Source organism: Spea bombifrons, chromosome 5 (genome assembly GCF_027358695.1).
Source record: "Spea bombifrons isolate aSpeBom1 chromosome 5, aSpeBom1.2.pri, whole genome shotgun sequence".
Lineage (NCBI taxonomy): Eukaryota > Metazoa > Chordata > Amphibia > Anura > Pelobatidae > Spea > Spea bombifrons.
In genome coordinates, this window is record NC_071091.1 from 76914362 (window position 1) to 76935764 (window position 21403).

Here is a 21403-nt window from a genome sequence, read left to right on the forward strand (position 1 = left end):
GAAAAGGATTTTATTATTAATAAAACTTCTAGTCATAATGTTAATGAAATTACAGCATTTGAAAAATGGGGCTTTATTAGCACATTGATCATTTATTTTGTTTTTTTGCAGGCTGACTTCATGGCGGTAGAAATGCTGAAAGGCAAGGTTTCCTTCCTTTGGGACCTGGGCGCAGGATCTGTAAGGCTCGAAGAACCTGATATCCAGATAAACAATAACAAGTGGCATAAAATACACGCAACAAGGTAAAGCTTATTTAGATGTGACCAGTAAAACATATGGCAATTGTACAGGATTTTAATGATTTGTTCTTTAGTGTGACGATTTCTACAAGAGTTCATTTACTGTACTTACTGACCACCAAAAAATATCTTCAAACTTGAACCCCACATTTTCCACTCTATACTTTGATGTAATTCCTTTGTGTTCTGGTACTTTATCTTTTATCAAAAAGTAATTTCGCTGAGACGTAAATTAATATAGTTGACCTTCTCTGATAAATAAATTCAGTACCAATTACTGAGATGTTCCTTCCAGGTTGAAAAAAACACTTTATAACATTTTATACAGGATCAGTGTATGTATGCGTTTAGTTAGATAGACACAAAGACAACAAAAACTAATTAGTTGAGAGAGTTGGTTATACAAATATGATATTGTAGTATCATTAGCTATAACATCCATGGTTCATCTTCACAGGTTTGGTAAATCAGGTTCATTGACTGTGGAAGAAATTGGCACTTCTCAGAAGCCCACAGCCAAAATGTCATCTTCACCTGGTACATCATCCATACTCCACATCGATAACTCAACATTGATGTTTGTTGGGGGAATAGGAGGACAATTACAGGTATATTTCCCAGATGAAATGCATTTTTTGAGCATGAACTTATTTGTTACCTATAATAATTGTAGACATGGTTAAACCTACAATATAGAAAAAAAAAATGATTAATCATATTATAGACTCAAGCTCCATAATTTGGTCTTCTTGCACCGTTGTTGCTGTATCATTGTGAAACAGAAGTGTTTATATATATATATATATATATATATATATATATATATATATACCGTATTGGCTCGAATATAGGCCGCACCGGCACCGGCACCGGAAGTTGCATACGCGTATTGCGTAGATGTCCCCCGCCGGCCCCGCAAGACACCCGGGAGTCTGCTCCGGTAAGTCGAGGAGGGGGGGGGGCAGAGGAGGACAGTGGCAGCATATCTCGGGGGGGGGGGGGGGGACAGTGGTAGCGTATCTCGGGGGGGGGGGGGACAGTGGTAGCATATCTCTGTGGGGGGGGACAGTGGTAGCGTATCTCGGGGGGGGGGGGGGGACAGTGGTAGCATATCTCGGGGAGGGAGGACAGTGGTAGCGTATCTCGGGGGGGGAGGGAGGACAGTGGTAGCATATCTCGGGGGGGAGGACAGTGGTAGCGTATCTCGGGGGGGGGAGGACAGTGGTAGCGTATCTCGGGGGGGGCAGTGGTAGCGTATCTCGGGGGGGAGGAGGAGGACAGTGGTAGCATATCTCGGGGAGGGAGGACAGTGGTAGCGTATCTCGGGGGGGGAGGACAGTGGTAGCATATCTCGGGGAGGGGGGACAGAGTGGCAGCATTTTTTTTTTTTTTTGGTGCCAATACGGTATATATATATATTTTTATATTTAGGAAAACCATCTTATAGGTGTACAGAAACCTGGAGCAACCCAAACCCTCCTCTGGTTCACACTCCTTCTCCCTTCCTCATGGATATTAAGCATATCAGTAGATATAGCTTGGCATGTAGACACTGGCTTAAGCCAAAATCAGTATCTTTGTGACATTGTAACCTAGGATGCATTCAAGATGTCTGAGCAGAGTCAAAAAGAAGTGTGCTAGAACATAGTCCAAAAACATGTTTGTTCAACAGGCATTTGACAGACCTTTGATGTCCTCTACCTAAAATATGTATGCATTATTCCATAGGTAGTATGTAGGGCTTGCCTGATGTTGTCACACTTAGATACAGACCTGTAGGCTGCCTAAAGACATCAGGAGAGGTTCTGCTTTCCCATATAGTTAGGAAAATATATTTTTAAAATAACATTAAAACGTGTATAAACAAATCCCATGGCTAATTATCCGTGTATTTTTCTTTCCTAGAAATCAACAGCAGTCAAGACCACAGATTTTAAAGGTTGCATGGGCGAGGCGTTCCTTAATGGGCACTCCATTGGTTTATGGAACTATGTTGAGAGAGAGGGCAAATGTGGTGGATGCTATGGAAGGTATTATTTAGCTTCCTAAAAGTATTAATGCTATTTCTATATTGTTGCCATGCTACCTTTTACTAATGTATGTTTTGTAAGCTCACTTATCTTCTTTAGAGAAGCTCTTCTGCCCCCCCCCCTAATTAATAAAATAAAATATATTTGGTTTATTTAATATTTTGTCAACAAAATAAATATGTAAAATGCAAAAATTGACATCTAAACCTATAATGGGTATTCAGATAGAAGCCAGACATACTATTATTAAACCAAAAGTGGCTGCAGGAGGATATTCTGTTTCTTTTCATGTTCAGCCCATCATTACTGTTAGAGGCACAGTTTCACACCAAAATAGAAAACATTTAAATATATGGAAAATTATAAGAAAAGTGTTTTCTACCTGTTTTTACACGTCTGGAAATTTAAATGATGCTGGAATTCCTGCAGGAAGCAGAGAGCGTGATTTTATAGATTTTTTTTTTTTTTTTTTTTGGTTTTATCTTTTTATGGAAAATTGTACTCGCCTCTAACACAGATACCAGCTTTAATCACTAAAAATGGACACATTGATTCTATTTTTATTTTTTCCTACAGAGCATGGCTAAAACATATTTTATTACTTTCTCATAAAAAGTGGGTACGCTTTAGGAATGTGTTAAAATATGCAAATGTGTAAATTGTTTTAGTTTACAAGGAATATTTTTCCTAGCTATGTATTTTAATGCTAAGTCCTAAATAACTATTAGTAATCACTTCTTATTTATTTTCAAAGATTTTTTTTAAACACGTGCTGATTTTTCCCTTTGTGCAGTTCTTGGAGAAGCAATAACCAATTCCAATGTAGAATCACACATCTGCCATTAGCCATGACATATGTATATAACGGATAATCTTCCTAAAATGGGCGTCCAGCATGCGTTACAATGTAGAATTATGTAGATTTTCACATGCTACCCACAATTGAAAATCAGATACATGAAATCGGTTATTGAACTGTTCTATGAGTACATACTGCAAGGTAGCAGTACTCAGCCACAAGTAAAATGTATATATATATGTCCTGCAAATTAATGGGTGATGGGACACCCCTAAATATTACAAATGTCAATTATATGAATGTAGGATTCATCCCTTCGTAACACCACTGTTTGTGAGTGAGTAGTTATGACACGTTCATACCAGCAGGTGGCAATATTACAATTTATATTGACCAGCAAGAGCGTTATAAGGCGTAAAACTTCTGCAGGGATCTAAGTTCTTAGTGTATTCCAAATGTTAGTTATGTAGTTGTTTGCATTAATAAGTTCTACATAATGCCAGATAGTTACATAGTTACTCCTATAAAAGCATAAACCGTGGACACGCTCCATGCTTGTCATAGTCGTTTGCAATGAGTATAGCTATAGTAAGTCAACAGGTATACAGCTGGCCGGTGCCAGCTGTCGCCAGTCACTTACCTTAACTGCCACTTGCATGCCAGATCTGGCCTTTTAATGTGCAGCTGCACCATGAGACAGTGTAAGAGTGTAGCCTGCATCTGCATACATACGTCACTTATGGGCTGCTGGCCTTAAAGTGCCTGTGTCTGGCCCAATTCAACTCCCCGGTAGAGCCCTGCTAATAATTACACTTGATTTTATCATGGAGATGAGTAAATGTTGTTACCCCTTGTTAAATCATATACCGGTATTAAACTTGCCTAATTGTGATATATCCACCTGCAATGCTATTCTTAATCATATACTAGTTATCTCAATGGCACTTGTAGTGCCAGCATTTGTCCACCACGATATGGCTTGACTGAAATTTTCCCTTTTGTATTTGTAGCCCACGAGAAGAAGAAACTGCTTTCCATTTTGACGGCAGTGGATATTCTATTGTAGAGAAGACGCTTCGTTCCACTTCATCTCAGATAGTTATCCATTTCCGAACATTCGCTCCAAATGGCCTTCTTTTGTATCTTGCTTCCAATGGAACAGTAAGACCTTGCCCTTTAGTTATTTTCATTTCTTTCCAGCTATTGTTTTCTACGTTCTAAAAGTTAATCATTTAAAAATGAAAACACATGTTTTTTTGCTAATCCCTTGCTTTTTGGTGCTTGGCTTTTGGTCCAGCTGTTTACTTGTTGATGAACCCAAGCCTTAAAGCAATACCCAGATGATGTTTAGAATAAGTCAAGGTTCGCTTTTTTAAACTAATTTATTTAACTGGTAGACACATAGGTGAAATAAGTTTAACATCCTAGTGTTTAGCTGCTCAGTATGGTTCAACAAAGTTGATCAAACTTCGTTCTTGTTTTATCAGCGAGATTATTTATCTATGGAAATGGTGGACGGTAAACTGAGAGTATCTGTCGAATTGGGATCAGGACCTCTGATACTGATGACAGATGGACGCTATAATGATGGAGCATGGCATAAAGTAGCCTTCCAGCGCAACAGGAAGCAAGGTACGGCTGAAGCTCACACACACAAACCAGTCAAGTGTCTGTCGTGGCCATCCTTGACACTTTTTTAAAAGTTTTTGGGCCTCTAAGAACTTGTTGTAGATCATTTCAACTAGTGAAGTATTTGAAGTTTCGTTTTAAGACCGATGTGTTCTCTTGTGACAAAGGTATACTGGCTGTGATGGATTCCTACAACTCAACCCAGAGAGAAACCAAGCAAGGAGAAGCTCCAGGCGTTGCTTCAGACCTTAACCGGTCAGATAAGGATCCTATTTATATTGGTGGACTTCCCAGATCCAGGAGTGTTAGGTATTACGTCTAGTTATAATTTTCTTTGTAGATTTTTGGACGAACATAAACTGCATTAGTAAATAAAACATCTGTTTGAAAACAAGAAGAAATGATTTGATCCCAGGCTGATCTTCCAAAGGATGAATCTTGCAGTAAAGCTAAATTAAATGTTTTAATGATGGCTCCCCTTAGAAGAGATGTGTGTTTTATGGAACTCAACCACACAATTTTTATGAAAATTTTTACTTCAAGCCAACGAAGATTATTCAAACTTAGTATAAAGAAAGTATCCTTTATCTAAAACATTTTCAAACATGTTCATTATGTTTTTATCACATCAATTGCAAATCTTTCTTGATTTTAGAAAACAGCTTAGCAGCAGGTCCTATGTGGGCTGTATAAAGAACTTGGAGATTTCCCGCTCAAATTTTGACTTGGTAAGAAATGCCTATGGTGTAAGAAAAGGCTGTAAACTGGAGGTAAGAAACCTTCCTATCCAAATTGTATGAGGCAATGCCAATTATAATCAGTGAAATGTCTCAGAAGTCACCTCATATATTATTTACCGCAGCTCTCCTACAAACTCCTGCTTTTCTTCACTTACTAAATTCAATACAGTTTAGGTTATCATAGATGCATTAACTGAAGTTTATACATTTACCTTACCGCATCTACAATCAGGTACATTTAATCTGATTATCGGTTGCATATCTATCAACCAATAAGCATATTATTATTTATGTTATTATTCATTTGATAGCATCTGTGAGACTCCACAATTTTTAATCCACTGTAATCTGAGTGAATGATTTTGAATCCAACCACTAAAGTATTTTTGTGTCTTTTTCTCCTGCCGTAGCCAACTCGTAGCATTACCGTTTTAAAAGATGGCTACGTGGAAATGCAGCCAGTATCATTGGCAGCAGAATCAGAGCTAATGGTATCGTTCTCCACACTCAATGAATCTGGAATTATCGTGGCTGGATTTGGCAAGGGAGCGGAAAAACTCAGTCGCAGGCAAGCTCTCTTGGTGAGTAATCAAATGATTATTATTATTATTATTATAATTTTATGAAACATATTTACACAAATAATTCAGATTTATGACGGTTTTATAAAATTACAGAGCTTGGTGATTGGTCCCTGTTGCAGGACAAAGAGAGCTCCAAAGAAGGGCAGATATTTTATTATAACAGCTAACCTGTAGTTTGCTTGAAAAGCAAGATGAGTCCTATAAATGTAAATGTACTTTTTATATCATGTGTATCAAAATGTTACTAGCACTAGACCGTATATAATGATGTATATAACCATTACATAAGTTATGGTGGGTAAAAGGTGATGGAAACCCCTAAGGGTTTAAGGGGTAGTAGAAGTATTATTAAACTCTCATCTACAGACACCAGACAAGCCAGGAGGCTTGTTTTTCCCTCAGAAATCTCATGGTGCTGCCACAACCACACGGGATTCTGGGTAGGCGCATGCAAAATAAGGTTAACAATTAGAGGCAAAGGTGATAATTGTTAACCTTATTTGCATGCACATTCTTCCGTGACAAGGGCCTCATGTGGTCCTTGAATGTATATAAATCAGTACTATCCATGTGCTTGTATCTCTTTGATGGGAATCTCAGCCCTCAGAACTAACATATAGATTTTAAAACCATATATTTTCATTTAGCCATTCTTTGCTATAATGCTGGTGAATGGACATATTGAATTCCATATCAACCCTGTGGATGGTGCCAGCACAAGAAAGGTCATCATCAAATCTCCTACTGGAACCTTTAGTGATGGACAAGAACACTCTATTATTGTCATCCGGAACAAGAGGTAATTGCAAAACATATAGGTTTATATTATAAACTCTAGAAAGTGTAGAAAGATGCATCAGGGAATGTTTCATATTCTTCATATATGACAAATGATACATTTTAAGGGAAAGATATAATAGAAACCTCTTAAAATTTTAGGAATTTAATAAAGTTCCATAAATAAAGTTAATTATTATAATTAATATGTTAATTATAATATGTTAAGATATTGTAATCTTTGCTAGAGAAAAATATACATTCTATGACTTCAGTTATCAAGTGGGTCAAGTGGGCAGAATTGACAATTTGGACATTATTTTTTTAGACTTGTGAATGTACAAGTGGATGAAGGAAAACCTTCCGAGGTGAAGATGAACGGACCATCTGTCGATTCCATCTCTATAAATGCTTCCAATTTTTATGTCGGTGGCGTCCCTGGTAAAATGGGTACAGCCCCCCTCAAAACAAGCCAGTCTTTCTACGGATGTATACGCAATCTGGTTGTAAATATGGAGTAAGTTTCATCAAACTGTCTAATATGCATTAATCCAAAAAAAGCACAAAACTTTAGATAACTTATTTTTAAACTGATAACAGCAATAACAATGGCGGGTGTTCTGTTTTAATGCTTATGTTAACCAATATTTTTAATTAAATAAAATAACTCAACACTTATTTATACAAATATATTTTAGCTTATAAAATATTTAAACAACTTTTATTTTAGTTTATAAAATATTTAAATAATCTCAACTTTTATTTTTGTTTAGTTTATGTACTCTGTTTTATGTAAGTGTTAATTCTCTTTTTAAGGAAAAAATAAACTGCTAATAAACTGTACAAAATAATACATTTTCCCTTTTGCAATAAAGGCAGATGGATTTCACCAATGTCCTGAAATATGAGGGGGTTCATATGGATAGCTGCATGCTGTCAGAGAAGCCTAAATCCATTGCCCAGCTGGAAGTGGAAGTTCTGCCGACTGCAACGCCTGCTCAGCCTGTCACAGAGAGAAAATTAACTACCCCCATACAGAAATCATTTGTAACTAAGGTAAAACAGTCTATTCTAGAAATTCCCATTCAATAAGGTTTTCTAAAAACCATGAGTTCCGTGCAAATTAAGAATGAACAACTCCAGTAAATTTTGAATCAAACAGGGGCAGTGGTTTATCATTCGGGGGTGGCAAAAAGGGTCAGAAGCTAAGCCCAGAATTCCTAGGGGTCAGCTAGCTCTGCAACAACTGATCTATTAGTAGACGGTGTCCCATCGGAAAGAACAGTAGGGTTTGTGTTATACCATGGTGCTGATACGTAGGTTCCATAAAAAATGGCAGTCTAAGTTGTGGGGTAAAAATGTTTCCAGGGGTCCCTAGAAGGTCATGTGTGTCTACATCTTGTTACATGAGTATGCTGCTCCTCTAGGACCAATGCCGTAAAATCTATTTTAAGAAAATGTAGCTTTAATAAAACCGTTATTTTTCATACAGATATTAGGTCCTTTACCAGTTTATCCTCACCACTGGTTAGTTCACAACTCCTGTCCTTTAAAAAGCTAAGGCATTTTAAGTGTTTGAAAATGTAGTTAATATTATATTTATTTGTCAAATCAATATATCTATAAAAGTGACATTTTTGCCTGCAGCCATTGCAGTGTGCACTGGAGATGAAGCCGGACCATGTGTCAGATGCTCACCAGTTTGGCCTCACTCAGGGAAGCCACATTGTACTGCCTTTTGACCAATCAGCTGTCAGAAGAAAGTAAGTACATTGTAAAGCTGATTATAAATATATAATATTTAAGAACATATGTACTTTCCAAGACAAGTAAACATGTTATAATAACTTTCAAAGAGATGTCGACAAACCTTTATGGTGATATGCTCAGGTTACAGTTTCACGTCAACTGATGGATTTGTTATTTTGTCATGTTTTTTAATCAATTGATTTTGCTCTATTTGGTAGGGGTATCCGGCTTGTACAGTTCCTTTTGTTGAGAAACCACAACTACCATGATACTAAGCTAGGAATAAATGAGATTATTTTCTTTGACTAAGCACTCCAGCCCTATTTCCATGTTAAATGCATCTTGCATGGACTCCATATCATTTTACTGCATGCAGAACTGTGCAAACATTCTTTAGTTATTCAAGTTTTTATTTTTCATTTAACTCCTCCTCCAGCACCTTTACTGAGAGCAAGGTTCATACTGCAGTATGCTTCTTGCACATGTGCAGTAGAACTCCCATGCTTGTCAGTGACAATCAGACTGCTTCTGAGTATGATGATGTTTGCATTCTAATGCGTCCAGTTGTCAGTAGAGGCCTTAAATGAGATAGATATGTTAACTCCTATCACTAAAGGTTGTATGCCCTAATTTTCAGTAAAATACATTGGAGTCAATGCAAAATGAAATAATAAAACTATTTTGGAAACTAGACTTTTCATTTAAGGATGCTGCGTGAGCATCGTGGGAGATATAGTTCCTGCCGGTGACCTACATGTCACTACCTGATGTATAATACATCATAGTAATTACAAAATGTTCTAAAATCAAACTGATTACAATACACTTTTAAATCTGCTTTTATATTATTTAATATGTTTTGCTTATTAATGGAAATAATTGATAAAATTCCAAGTATATACTCCTTCATGGATTAGTGGAAAACTGGTAATTTATAGTCATTTCTGAAAAAGAAATATGAAATTAAATAAAATTCTTTTTCCCACACTCTCTGTACAGATAACTCTCAGGACATATGCCACCAGTGGTCTTATTTACTATATGGCTCACCAGAACCAGATGGATTATGCTGCACTTCAACTTCATGAAGGGAAACTTTATTTCTTATTTGATATGGGAAAAGGACGGACTCAGGCTTTCCATACGGCTGTTATTAATGATGGAAAGTGGCACACAGTAAGTGACTGCTGCTTATATTTTCAGTTACTTAAGATGTGAACAATTATCATTATCAACCCCCAAAAATCTCAACTAGCTGGTATTTGAGTTATAACCATGCCTGGGAACTTATAGTAAAACTCTGTTTAAGTAAGTCTCTAGGTAAGGCTCTGCTTTCTCACGTGTGCATTCAATATGCGGGCCGGAGACCAGCGTTTGATCACATTTACTCCCTGGGAAATTACCAAGAGTTCCCAGGTTTGGTTATATCCTACAAAAGAAGAAAACCTCTGCCTCATCATTAGTTTATTTCACCTTTTTAATCTATTGCACAATGGCCAATCATTTCGTTATTAGAATCCGTCTCTATGCCTATCTTTCATCGACACCATACAGCAAAGATAATACTGAAAATCATCATTTCAACAAACAAAAATGAATTAGTGCTCGTCGATGCACTGGTGGTGATATTTGTAAGTGTACAGACTGAAGTGGCCCTTTAATGAAGTCACACAACACTGTTATAATACATTCATTAATATGAAATGCATATTAAGAAGCAAGAATATGAACGTATATTAGAGTATTTAGGAAATATAATTTTTTGCTCAATCTGGTATCCTGTCTTTATTATTATATGTCACAGCCATCTGTTTTTTTCAGGTAATAACAGAATATTATAAAAGAAAAGGTACGATTACTATTGATGGTCAGGAATCAGCATCAGTTAGTGCTCCAGGGGACAGCAATACTTTGGATGTGGAAGGGAAGCTTTATCTTGGTGGGCTTCCACTAGACTATACAGCGAAGAGCATTGGGAATGTAAGTAAACTGCTTGTATTGAAACAAAACTTTGGAGACAAAAATATATTATATATATTATATTGCACATGCTATCAGGCTATTGATGGCCAAGTACAGTTTGAGGACTGACTGTAGGTAGAAAAAGATGGACAGGCAGATAAGCCAAATTCCCTCAAATTCTATTTCTGTGCACTTGGTTGCTTGTTTTGTCTCGGAATGAAAACAGTTGTGGCCAAATGGCTGCTAACAAGAGGTGGCAATGTACTAATTAGCCGTCATTCTCTCTTTCATTTAGATCACACACAGTGTCCCAGCATGCATTGGCAAAGTTGCCATTAATAACAAACAACTGGATAAGGAGAGCGCTATCTCCATACACGCAGTAAATAAGTGCTACGCATCCGTCCAAGAGGGAACTTACTTTGATGGAACTGGATTTGCTGCCCTTGGTAAATATGACTTGAATAGCACTTACTGTGCATACTAAGCACCTTTTCACACTTAATAGGTTTGTATGTTCCTATCGGGTTTAATTATGGTTAAATCATGGTTTTAAGAAATAATAATTATTGTGAACACTTACTGTTTCTAGATCAAACTCTATAACTTTAATACTATAATAAAGCTGATATTAACATAATTTCCAATAAACCAAATTAGACTCCCAATTGGTGCTTTTACTACCAGTATGTTTTGATTGATATCCCTGCTTGAATGCAGGTGACTTAATTAGATATATGTTTAAATAATGACAGGTCAAGGTTTCCACAAGGACTGGTATTAGTCATTTGGTGAACACATCTGGTGTGTCACTACATAAAATCTGCACTATGGTCTATTAAAGAATTAACATATCAGGTATGGTCATCACATATGATGCATCCTTTCTCTTAGAAAATATCTGATTCTTTACAATGATCTGTTACAGTAAGCATTACAATAAATGTAGAGTTCTTTTGTTTTAAAAATTCAATAAAAGTATTGCTTGCTGAGGAACCTACAAGTATATAATTAATATACACGTTATAAATCTTTGGTTTGTAGTTAAAGAGGGGTACAAAGTCCGCTCAGACGTAAACGTGTCTCTCGAGTTCCGCACTACACAGATGAACGGTGTTCTTCTTGGAATTAGCAGCGCAAAAGTTGATGCCATTGGCCTGGAAATCATACATGGCAAGGTAAGCATCTTTTGGCTGTCCTTTGTGTATGCTTTTGACATCAGAAATGTAATTATAACTGTATAGTGACAGAATTCTAGGAATCAAATATGCATAAGAAAACACTGAGGTTATAAACCTTGAAATGTCCTATAATGTGTTTCATTTTAATTAAACGCTAAACAGTTTTTGTAAAACATAGACAAATGAGATGAGTTTGTTGATTCTCAAATGTTTCCTGCCAAGGACGTAGCACATCCTTGACATCTTCCAGCTCATTTCTACATTTTTTAATGCTTTGTAGGAAATACATTCTGCCTGTGATTTTGCTGATGGATGCAAGTGTGTAATGCACACAGATCCACCCTCCGAGAGGAGGATGTTTACCTCATCTTACAAATGGGTTTACTTTTTTCTCAGACCATTTCTTCCTTGCCCCTAAAAGGCATCATCCATGGTGTCTCCAATAGATCCATCTAGTGTGATACTTTAAGGGGGAACTGTCACATACTTTAGCATAAGTAAATTAATTTATTGAAACCTAGGGCTGCAACTAACGATTATTTTAATAATCGATTAGTTGGCCGATTATTTTTTTCGATTAATCGGATAAAAAAATGCAATTTTTTAAATTTAAAATAATGTAATAAAAAACGTACAATTTACACTTTCATCTCTTTATTGCAATGGCCTCTCTCTATTCACCTTCTTATTTTACTGACATAATAATAAAAGCTACAAGAACGGTGTTTCTCAAACTAGGTTTTAATACAAAGTTATTAGTAAATATTAATTCATATGTTAACTATTTTTCATATTTAATAATAACTATGAGAAAAAAAGCCTTGTTTAAATTTTTTTTATTTACCAAACTGCCCCCGGTTATGCACATCAGACCCCCAGCTTGCCACTCTGCCCCCATAAATGCCTCTTATATGCCAGATTCCACTGTGCCCCCTGATATGCCACTGTGCCCCTGATATGCCTTATACTCCTTATATGCCAGTGATATGCAACTGAGCCCCCGATATACCTTTTACCAGATGTTTTATGACCCCCTGATATGCTAATATCGATATGCCTTATATCCCCTATATGCCCTGAAATTCATAATACCCCCCATACACCACTATAACTCACCCATACACAACTTTGGCTCCTCCCCCTCCCATACACCACTCTGGCTCCTCTCCCTCCCATACACCACTCTGGCTCCTCTCCCTCCCATACACCACTCTGGCTCTTCCCCCTCCTGTACACCACTCTGGCTCCTCCCCCTCCCATACACCACTCTGCCTCCTCCCCCTCCCATACATCACTTTGCCTCCTCCCCCTCCCATACACCACTTTGCCTCCTCCCCCCTCCCATACTTCACTCTGCCTCCTCCCCCCTCCCATACACCACTCTGGCCCCTCCCCCTCCCATACTCCACTCTGGCTCCTCCCCCTCCTATACTCCACTCTGCCTCCTCCCCCTCCCATACTCCACTCTGCCTCCTCTCCCTCCCATACTCCATTCTGCCTCCTCCCCCTCCCATACTCCACTCTGCCTCCTGTCAGCAACGGATCTTCACTAGACAAGGACTTTCACTGCAGCTTCATAGAAGCCACAGTGTAAGTGAAGTGCAGTAACGGAGGCTGTCTGTGCGATGCAGACACTCACAGGCTGACAGAGAATCATCCTCTCTGTCAGCTGGTGGGGGTCTGCATCGCACAGACAGCCTCCGTTACTGTCAGTAACGGAGCTGGGAGAGAGGCAGAGTGACGTATGGGAGGGGGAGGAGTCAGAGGGGTGTATGGGAGGGGGGAGAGAGACGGAAGTGAGAGACCGGCCGACAGTGAGGGGAATCCAGGTCTCCTGCAGCGTTGCGGGGGATCTGGATTCCGGTGTTATAATCCGATCTCTGTTTGAGATCGGATTATTATAAGGAGATAAAAATCGATTTGATTAATCGATGATGAAATTCGTTGCCAACGATTTTCATAATCGATTATTATTGATTTTATCGATTAGTTGTTTCAGCCCTATTGAAACCACCTACAGCCACTGCTCTTTGCCAGAGTCATGGATGTTGGGGTTGGAAATGTTGCTAAATATTGTCACCTAAAAATAACAATAACAAAGCCAGGAGTCTTGGGGACAATGCTCTTCCTGTCAGGTTATGTAAACATTTTGATGGTGACAGTCCGTTGGGCTTTATACCATATTGTCCTAATTCCAGCCAGAGACTCACACCTTGTCTTGACACGGTATCTCAGTTCCACAAGAGACCCATGGTATATCTGCATACACATAACGTTTAGCCCTATGTTGAATGAATAGTGGACAACAACAAGTATGTGATGACGTATTCTAATGGGCTGATTAAGCACACTGCCCTGTTGTCTACTTCATGAGCACACACAACTGCAACAGATGAGTAGTGTCACAAAAGCGAAACCAGAGACATTATAATGGGATCCAAAGACTCATGTACATAATTTATATTGTGGAGTAGGAGGATCTGTGAATTCAGTGGCAAGTATCTCTTTTCTCCTCCTTCAGTGGAGGTCTACACAGAGACCAAGGGAGCCTGGTTATGATGACCCAGTGCCTCTTGTCTCTGCTAGAGTGCAGACCATCAAGGCATCAGGAGAAGAGTGGTCTGTACCATCAAAAGGATGATCTTGAAATGATAATATTAACTATATGACCAGAACTGATTTAATCATTGCGTTCTATTTTGACAGGTTTTGTTCCATGTTAATAATGGTGCCGGCAGAATAACAGCAGTCTACAAGCCAGAGAGCCCCAGCTCTTTATGTGATGGCAAGTGGCATAAGCTTCAGGCCAGTAAAATTAAACATCGCATTGTCCTTACGGTGGATGGAAATGTTGTGAATGCAGAGAGCCCACATGTCCAGTCAACCTCTGCAGACACTAACAATCCGATTTATGTTGGAGGCTATCCGGGTAAGAGCAATTTAATGTAAACTTCAAAGAATTATTTCTGGTTAGAGTATCCCCTGACTCATTGACTAATGTGTCTGTGGTCTTGTCTTAGATTTAGGATAGCTTATCTTAGACTTATCTAACACCTTCTCGGTAAGGTCAATTGAGACCTCAGTTTTTACACCTTTAAACTTTCGTATTTGTATATCATTACTTAAAGCCCGCTTTTGCCACAGCCGACACAACTAGAATGTATTTTATTTATTACTTTGTTATCAAAGCCAACATCCTTATACATATATTTACATATACAGGCGTACGACACACCAGTGTTGTGTCTACTTAATTAAATAAGGCGAGGCGCTGTGAAAACATAAAGCCATGGGGAAGGAAGTTTGAGTCACTAATAGTAGGAATGTAAGTAAGATGTATAAACAACTTCCAGGATCACAGGTTAATGTAATAATTGCAAGCTCCATTTGTTTTAACTCTTCCAGTGCACATTTTAAAGTTATATCAAGTTATTAAGGGAAAACATTCACCATGAAATTCTGTGTGCCGGCACTTTGTTAAAGTGAATGCTGTGCTTCACTGTATCCGGCTCCGTGTTCTATCCCTTTTACTGCTTACAGAAAGCTATTAAATCTGCTATTACATTGATACATTGATGAATATCCATATCACAGCCAAAGCCATATTCGAAAGGACCTACTTTTAATTTATGATTTGTTTGATAAATTGGAAAACATATTATATATAATATATAAATAAATACAAAATTATAAAAATTAATTGTGAGCATGGCCCTCCTGATTTATCAGTTTTTTTTGTTACAGATAATATACAGTGAAATATATGTACACAAAAGCTGACATAGTTGTCAAAGGAACACCTTTGACAACTATGTCAGCTTCCCCACAACTGTCCCCAAAGGTGCACAGAATGGAATGAAAACAAACATTGACACTCTTTTTCTTTGTTTTTTTCCCCTCGTATGTAGCTGATGTGAAGCAAAACTGCTTGACCAGCCAGACCTCATTCCACGGATGCATACGCAACATGAAACTGGTGAAGGGCACGCAGACCGAAGCCAGTGATTTCAGCAAAGCCTTTGAAATGCGCGGAGTCTTTCCTCATTCCTGTCCTGGAACAGAACAATAAACAGGACAGAGACATATCTCCTACATATACATTCATCGAACAAGATGTTATCAAGTAGAGGAGGTCTATACTTCCATGCTGTTATTCTCAAAGTAGGTTTGGAACCAGCTCTTTAAGTAACAGCATGAAGTAATATTAGCTCACAAAGTGCTGCCAACGACACCATCTGAAATATAAACACGTATTGGGTGATACAGGGACACAGAGCCTATTTAATCTGTTATTCAGTACACAAAACCCCTGAATTTCCCAGGTCTTCTAAGAACACGGTAAAGCATTTGGGGCCTGTCTCCTTGCCATAGGACCTTGGGTGGCAGTTTTGATCTAATGTGAAAATATATCTTTTTTATTAACTGTTACCCCATTTTCTCAATGGTGCTCCAAAACTTTTTAATTCATATTTCCAACTCAGGAACTTTTTCTTAAAGTTTTAGCAATTTAATTTTTTTTGAGGAAAAATACAACAAATACCTCCAGTAGGATAGCAGTAAATTGAAATATTTTTGTCTTTATACGTTTGCTGCTGAGAATCTGACAGTATTTTGTTTTTGCTCAGTGCTAATTGTTTTAAGAGCTGTTAAAATGCAAACATTTCTCAAAATGATTTACAATAAAATACGCATGACTTCTTTAAAAATAATGACTGATAGCTTTGATTTTTATTACCCTCTCTGCATAAACAACAAAGCTGTATCTGCTATTTATTCATAACTAACTTAGACTGTGCATCCGATTTACAATGAATTCCAAAACATAAATACTTAATATCCAAGTTTTGCAGCTATAACACTAAAAAGTATTGCAGATTCCATATTAATAGATATTCTTAATACATATTTTTGAGAACTGCAACAATGGTGTCCCATTGGACAATGTTATTTTTTAGTTTAATTTACTAATTTTCAGATTATATCATGGGTCACAGCCAGTGAGAAGCGGCCTTAGCCCAGCCATTGTGTGGGGGCATTATACTGACTGTGCTATATAGAAACAGCGAGCTGTGCTATACCTCAGCCCACAGAATAAGAGCATTGCCCCGCATCAGACTTCCCCATCACTGTACTGGAGCATTACCACCCCCTGCCTTGTATCGGGGCTTTACTACCCCCTCTTCTGCCCCATACCTGAGCTCTGCAACCCTTACCAATCCACCAATCCTTATCTCTCTCCTGCCCCGTACTGGAACCTTACCCCTCTCCTTATTCAAACACCCGCTCCTCTGTATCGGAATGATGCCTACCTCTCCCACATAGTAACTACGCTGCCTTATATCCGATCATTACCTCTGCTCCATACCTCCTATAATTCTATATACAGGCACATGTGCCCTTATACAGAGGAATGCTACAACTATATACTGACACATGAGCCCTTTTTACAGGAGCACTTTATACACACATGCCCCCTATATATATATATATATATATATATATATATATATATATATATATATATATATATATATATATACACACACTGTATAATTGATTTATAACCAGTGTCATGCAATTTTACTAGCATTTTGCTCTTACTGCCTTGAGCCAATTTTAATGGCGTTATACAGCAATAAAACCTTTGGTTGTAAGTGCATACTGTGCATTGTTGCAATTTTCAGGTAATCTGAATGATACAGAACCTGTGGCCGGCGACACTGGTGTTTACGGTAGCATGGATATATCAATTTAGTACCCTCCGATTGGTGATTTTCCTTTCATTTTAAAATAAAGGCAATTTCCAGTATGTTTAATTTTGAAAATTAGCAACAAAAATCAGGGTCAGACTTTGCAAGGTTGGTATGTGTTTGTCCCAACCCGGATGTAGTCATGGAGAATTATATGTCGGTTTTTGTAGAGCTACAGCTGAAAGACACATGCTTTCTTCCCTTTGTAATGGGAAGATGTTCAGTAGTGCCGCCAAGCGACTGAAAAACTGTAGCAGGAGGCAGTTTGTTCACCAAAGGGCTGGAGAGAGGTACAAGTATGCGTGTTTGTAGGCTACAGCGACGCATGGTGGAAGTTCCTTGCAGCTTTGTGGCTGCACTTCTGAAGTGAAATTGGTGATTTGGTCAGAATTAATGGTCTCCTCAATGCTGAAAAGTGCAGGCAGACATGAATCAACCATGCAATACCATCAGGGAGGCCCCAAATTCATTGTGCAGCATAACAATGACCCCAAACATACAGCCAAGACATATGCTGAATGACTATCTTCAGTGTAAAGAAGAAGAAAGGAGTCCTGGAAGTGATGGCATGCCCCCCCAAGAGCCCTCATTGCGACATCAACAAGTCTGTTTTGGATTACATATGTAGAGAGAGAAGCAACGGAGGCTGCCTGAATCTGCCGAAGTCTGTGCCTGAAGAGGGGTTAGTTCTTCAAGATTTTTGGAAGAATTGATGATGTTTTGAAGGCAGGGGAGGTTACACCGAATATTGATTTGATTTATATTTACATAATAATTCTCTTATGCTAAGGGTGCTGAGGAGCAGTTGAGAAGATCCTCTGATCTCCTTTGACCAGCCCAGGGAGCTGTAAAATCAATATGACCACCTTGCAATGCTCCGAAGCTGAGCACCACAAGGTGGCTCTTGGGCTGTGGTGACCAGGTGGTCATAACTTCTGTGGCTGAAGCAGAAGCATGAATGTAAAACAACATGCATGCCAGAATATATAATAACAAGAGTAATAGCCATCTGCCATCTAGACCACCAGATGATGGCTTGGCAGGGGTACAGAGCTTAGTCCTTAGCCCTCACAAACACATTTACAACCTGTGTAACTGAAATTGTCACAACAGATGCATCGATTTAGTTAGTATACAGAGACATTAGAGTACATTAGAGGATTAGTGAATATTAGAGGAACAGCCCAGTCTATGTCTTACATAAAATAAAATGGAACCCCATCTTGTGTGGATATCTGTACATTTTACATGGCTATACGGCCATATATTGCTTACCCCAAGTTTGACAAGTCCTATCTAATTTTTCATGGCTATATTGCTTACCAAATAACTAAATCAATGAGACTGCACTGCATTTTCACCCAAATGAGACTCCCAAACAATTGAAAGCCTTCTCTGATCAAATGATATACTACTTGTGTAGTTAAATTAAATGAGAGAGGATTATGTTTGAAAACCAGGTAGCTAAAGTGCAAAAAATCCTTTAGTCCTTAAGGCAGCAACTGTGTTACACGTCTGATGTGAGCCTTAATAAAAGGGAATTCAGTAACAGAATGTCTGCGTGGTCTATACATGGACGTGGACTATACATGGTAGCTTCAGGACACTTAACCTTACCAGAAGTATGTACTACTGTTTTCTAAATGACTTTTCCTTGGTACTAACTTGATAACGTTGAAGCCACAGGCTAAATAAATGTTTGTTGCATGTTTTGTTTCATGTTGTTGATCCAAATCCATTTTCTCTACTGTTGTTTCCCTTATGGGCTCAGAATGTTTCCTGGGTACTGGTACTTCATAGAACTTAGAAGCAATAAAACCACAGCGACGCGTACCAACATGGCAGAATGTTATTGTTAGTACATAACCCACATGGAAACTCATATATTGGAAATTTATTTTAACACAGAAGACAAACATTATGTGACAACAGTAAGTTATAAAAATGCACCAACTCCTACCCTTCCTTGTTTCCGTAGAAAGTCAGAGTTTATTGTTAATAGCTAACATATTATTTCATAACATTAACTTTGTTGTATACATTGATTATACACAATACCTAACACATGCAATGAGTTCATTCATCACTGGCAGTGAAAAAAAACTAAAGATCAATCAAGTTAATTCTTATGTCAACAGTTGGCTCCAGAGAGAGGGGGTTATGATCGGGGAGAAAAGGGAATAAAAGGGTTAAGCGGGGAGAAAAAAATGGTGAATGGTAAGAAAGAAGTAATAACTTGTGTATTGACAAACCTTATGGCATTTATTTTATGTTCAATCACCTGAACATATAAAAATATTCCAGACCTCAGGGGTGTTACTTTCATAGAAAGCCATAAAAATGATGTCGCATTCCAGACATCGTTGGAAAGTTCTTTAAGAATCGTTGCCTCGGTCTCATCTCTAAAGGAACATAATCCTTTAACAAATGGAACATCAGCTGTTTTGAGCTAAGTTGTTGGAACCTTTAAGAATGTCTACATCCCAAAATAGAAATAAACAGAGACACTTATTTTAGGAAGATACCCAGGTCATTTTTCCTGCTTCATGTCATTCAAGGACAGCGACATATACTCTTCTTTCATAAAGTGAATTCCTTCTATCGTAGTGAAATGTGCATGATATCCAATGTTTTAAAGGGATAGTATAGGCTGTATATATGGTCTAACACATTTTTTTAAATAGGGGCTCAAATTCTATTTCACCGAAAGAGAAAATATACCATCATCATAGATATACGGATACTCATTAGGTCCCAACCAGCTTATGTTATAGAAGATCTAAATATATAGTTTGCGTGGCAGTTTCTGGGACGTAACAGTTTTCTTTCAAACACCCCCAGATAACACATTTATAGATGATAACCACGCTGAATAGCCAGAATATCATTATAAAAAAAACAGGACCACCACACCGTATAAAATGTACAAATTGCAACACAAATCGACAGAAACAAAAGAGTAATTTATTCACGGATTGTTCTTTTATGCCAAGTATGTTGACTTTATTCTATTTCATGTTTTGGTGGGTTTTAATCATGGCTACTAACACTGACGCAGCTTTTAACAAGGAGAAGCATAGCAAACACTGATACGTGGCCAGGGTCGTGGTTGAGCTAAAAATGTGTGATCGGACAATATATTTTGATAATATGAATCTTTTGTCGCAAACATAGACACAAATATTTGCTTTTCTTTAGTAACCTGGAGAAGCCATTAGGTTCATCTGTAAAAAGCCAGATGGGCTGGTGGAATGTTAACTTGGATTGCGTTAGTTTGGTATAATAGGTTTGCATCTATATGCATCTAATGTAGTATATAACTAGCAATATACCAGAAATGTCCTTTTTTTAAGTTAAGGTTGTTTTTTCAATAAATTATTTGAGATGCTTAGAACATTCTGCCGTAAGAACTAGTGATACGGGTTAACCTCTCGCTACAATACTGAAATAATGTAAGACTGGTTACACATACACACATACATGCACAATATTATGATACATTACAATACAAATTGAAACATCGGTGCCTGTACAAAATGATATAAACATAACTGTACATAGTGGTTTATACATAAGAATGTACAAAATTGAGATACCATCAGGCTGTGAAATACATAAGTGAGGCACTTATATCACATAAAACATTTAACGTTAATAATAAAAATGTTACTAGAAAAGAAATATTGTTACTATCAAAGGATTATGGGGTCCTAGTTTGTCCAGGAGTGCATTTTAACAGATACACAAGCCAAATCTGTACGTCAAAAATAATACTTTTATGTGATCAGACTGATGACCTCATGGATATCTTGACCGTCTGTCCCTTATGCAGGTAGGTTTTTGTTGATGTGTCATTTCACTATATATTTTTAGTATATATTCCCTAGAAACATTTTTCCATGGTCTGCTCTTTTCCTGAAAGGGTTACGGTTTCATTCTCCTTGTGGTTTAGTACCTCTA

The 21403-nt window shown here is 37.8% G+C and overlaps 1 protein-coding gene across 1 annotated transcript in view; it reads left to right on the top strand.

The window, feature by feature from the left end:
- The window catches only part of LOC128497708 (laminin subunit alpha-1-like), a 45467-nt gene extending 29705 nt beyond the window's left edge, over window positions 1-15762 (top strand). Inside the window, exons 30-47 of the mRNA XM_053467869.1 lie at window positions 112-245; window positions 700-850; window positions 2148-2272; window positions 4082-4232; window positions 4559-4703; window positions 4868-5009; window positions 5356-5470; window positions 5851-6021; window positions 6672-6823; window positions 7130-7318; window positions 7677-7857; window positions 8449-8564; window positions 9537-9726; window positions 10372-10530; window positions 10808-10961; window positions 11557-11690; window positions 14400-14622; window positions 15602-15762. Coding sequence (XP_053323844.1) covers window positions 112-245; window positions 700-850; window positions 2148-2272; window positions 4082-4232; window positions 4559-4703; window positions 4868-5009; window positions 5356-5470; window positions 5851-6021; window positions 6672-6823; window positions 7130-7318; window positions 7677-7857; window positions 8449-8564; window positions 9537-9726; window positions 10372-10530; window positions 10808-10961; window positions 11557-11690; window positions 14400-14622; window positions 15602-15762 — 2793 coding nt within the window. The remainder of the gene's footprint in view (window positions 1-111; window positions 246-699; window positions 851-2147; window positions 2273-4081; window positions 4233-4558; window positions 4704-4867; window positions 5010-5355; window positions 5471-5850; window positions 6022-6671; window positions 6824-7129; window positions 7319-7676; window positions 7858-8448; window positions 8565-9536; window positions 9727-10371; window positions 10531-10807; window positions 10962-11556; window positions 11691-14399; window positions 14623-15601) is intronic.
- The last annotated feature ends 5641 nt before the right edge of the window (window positions 15763-21403 follow it).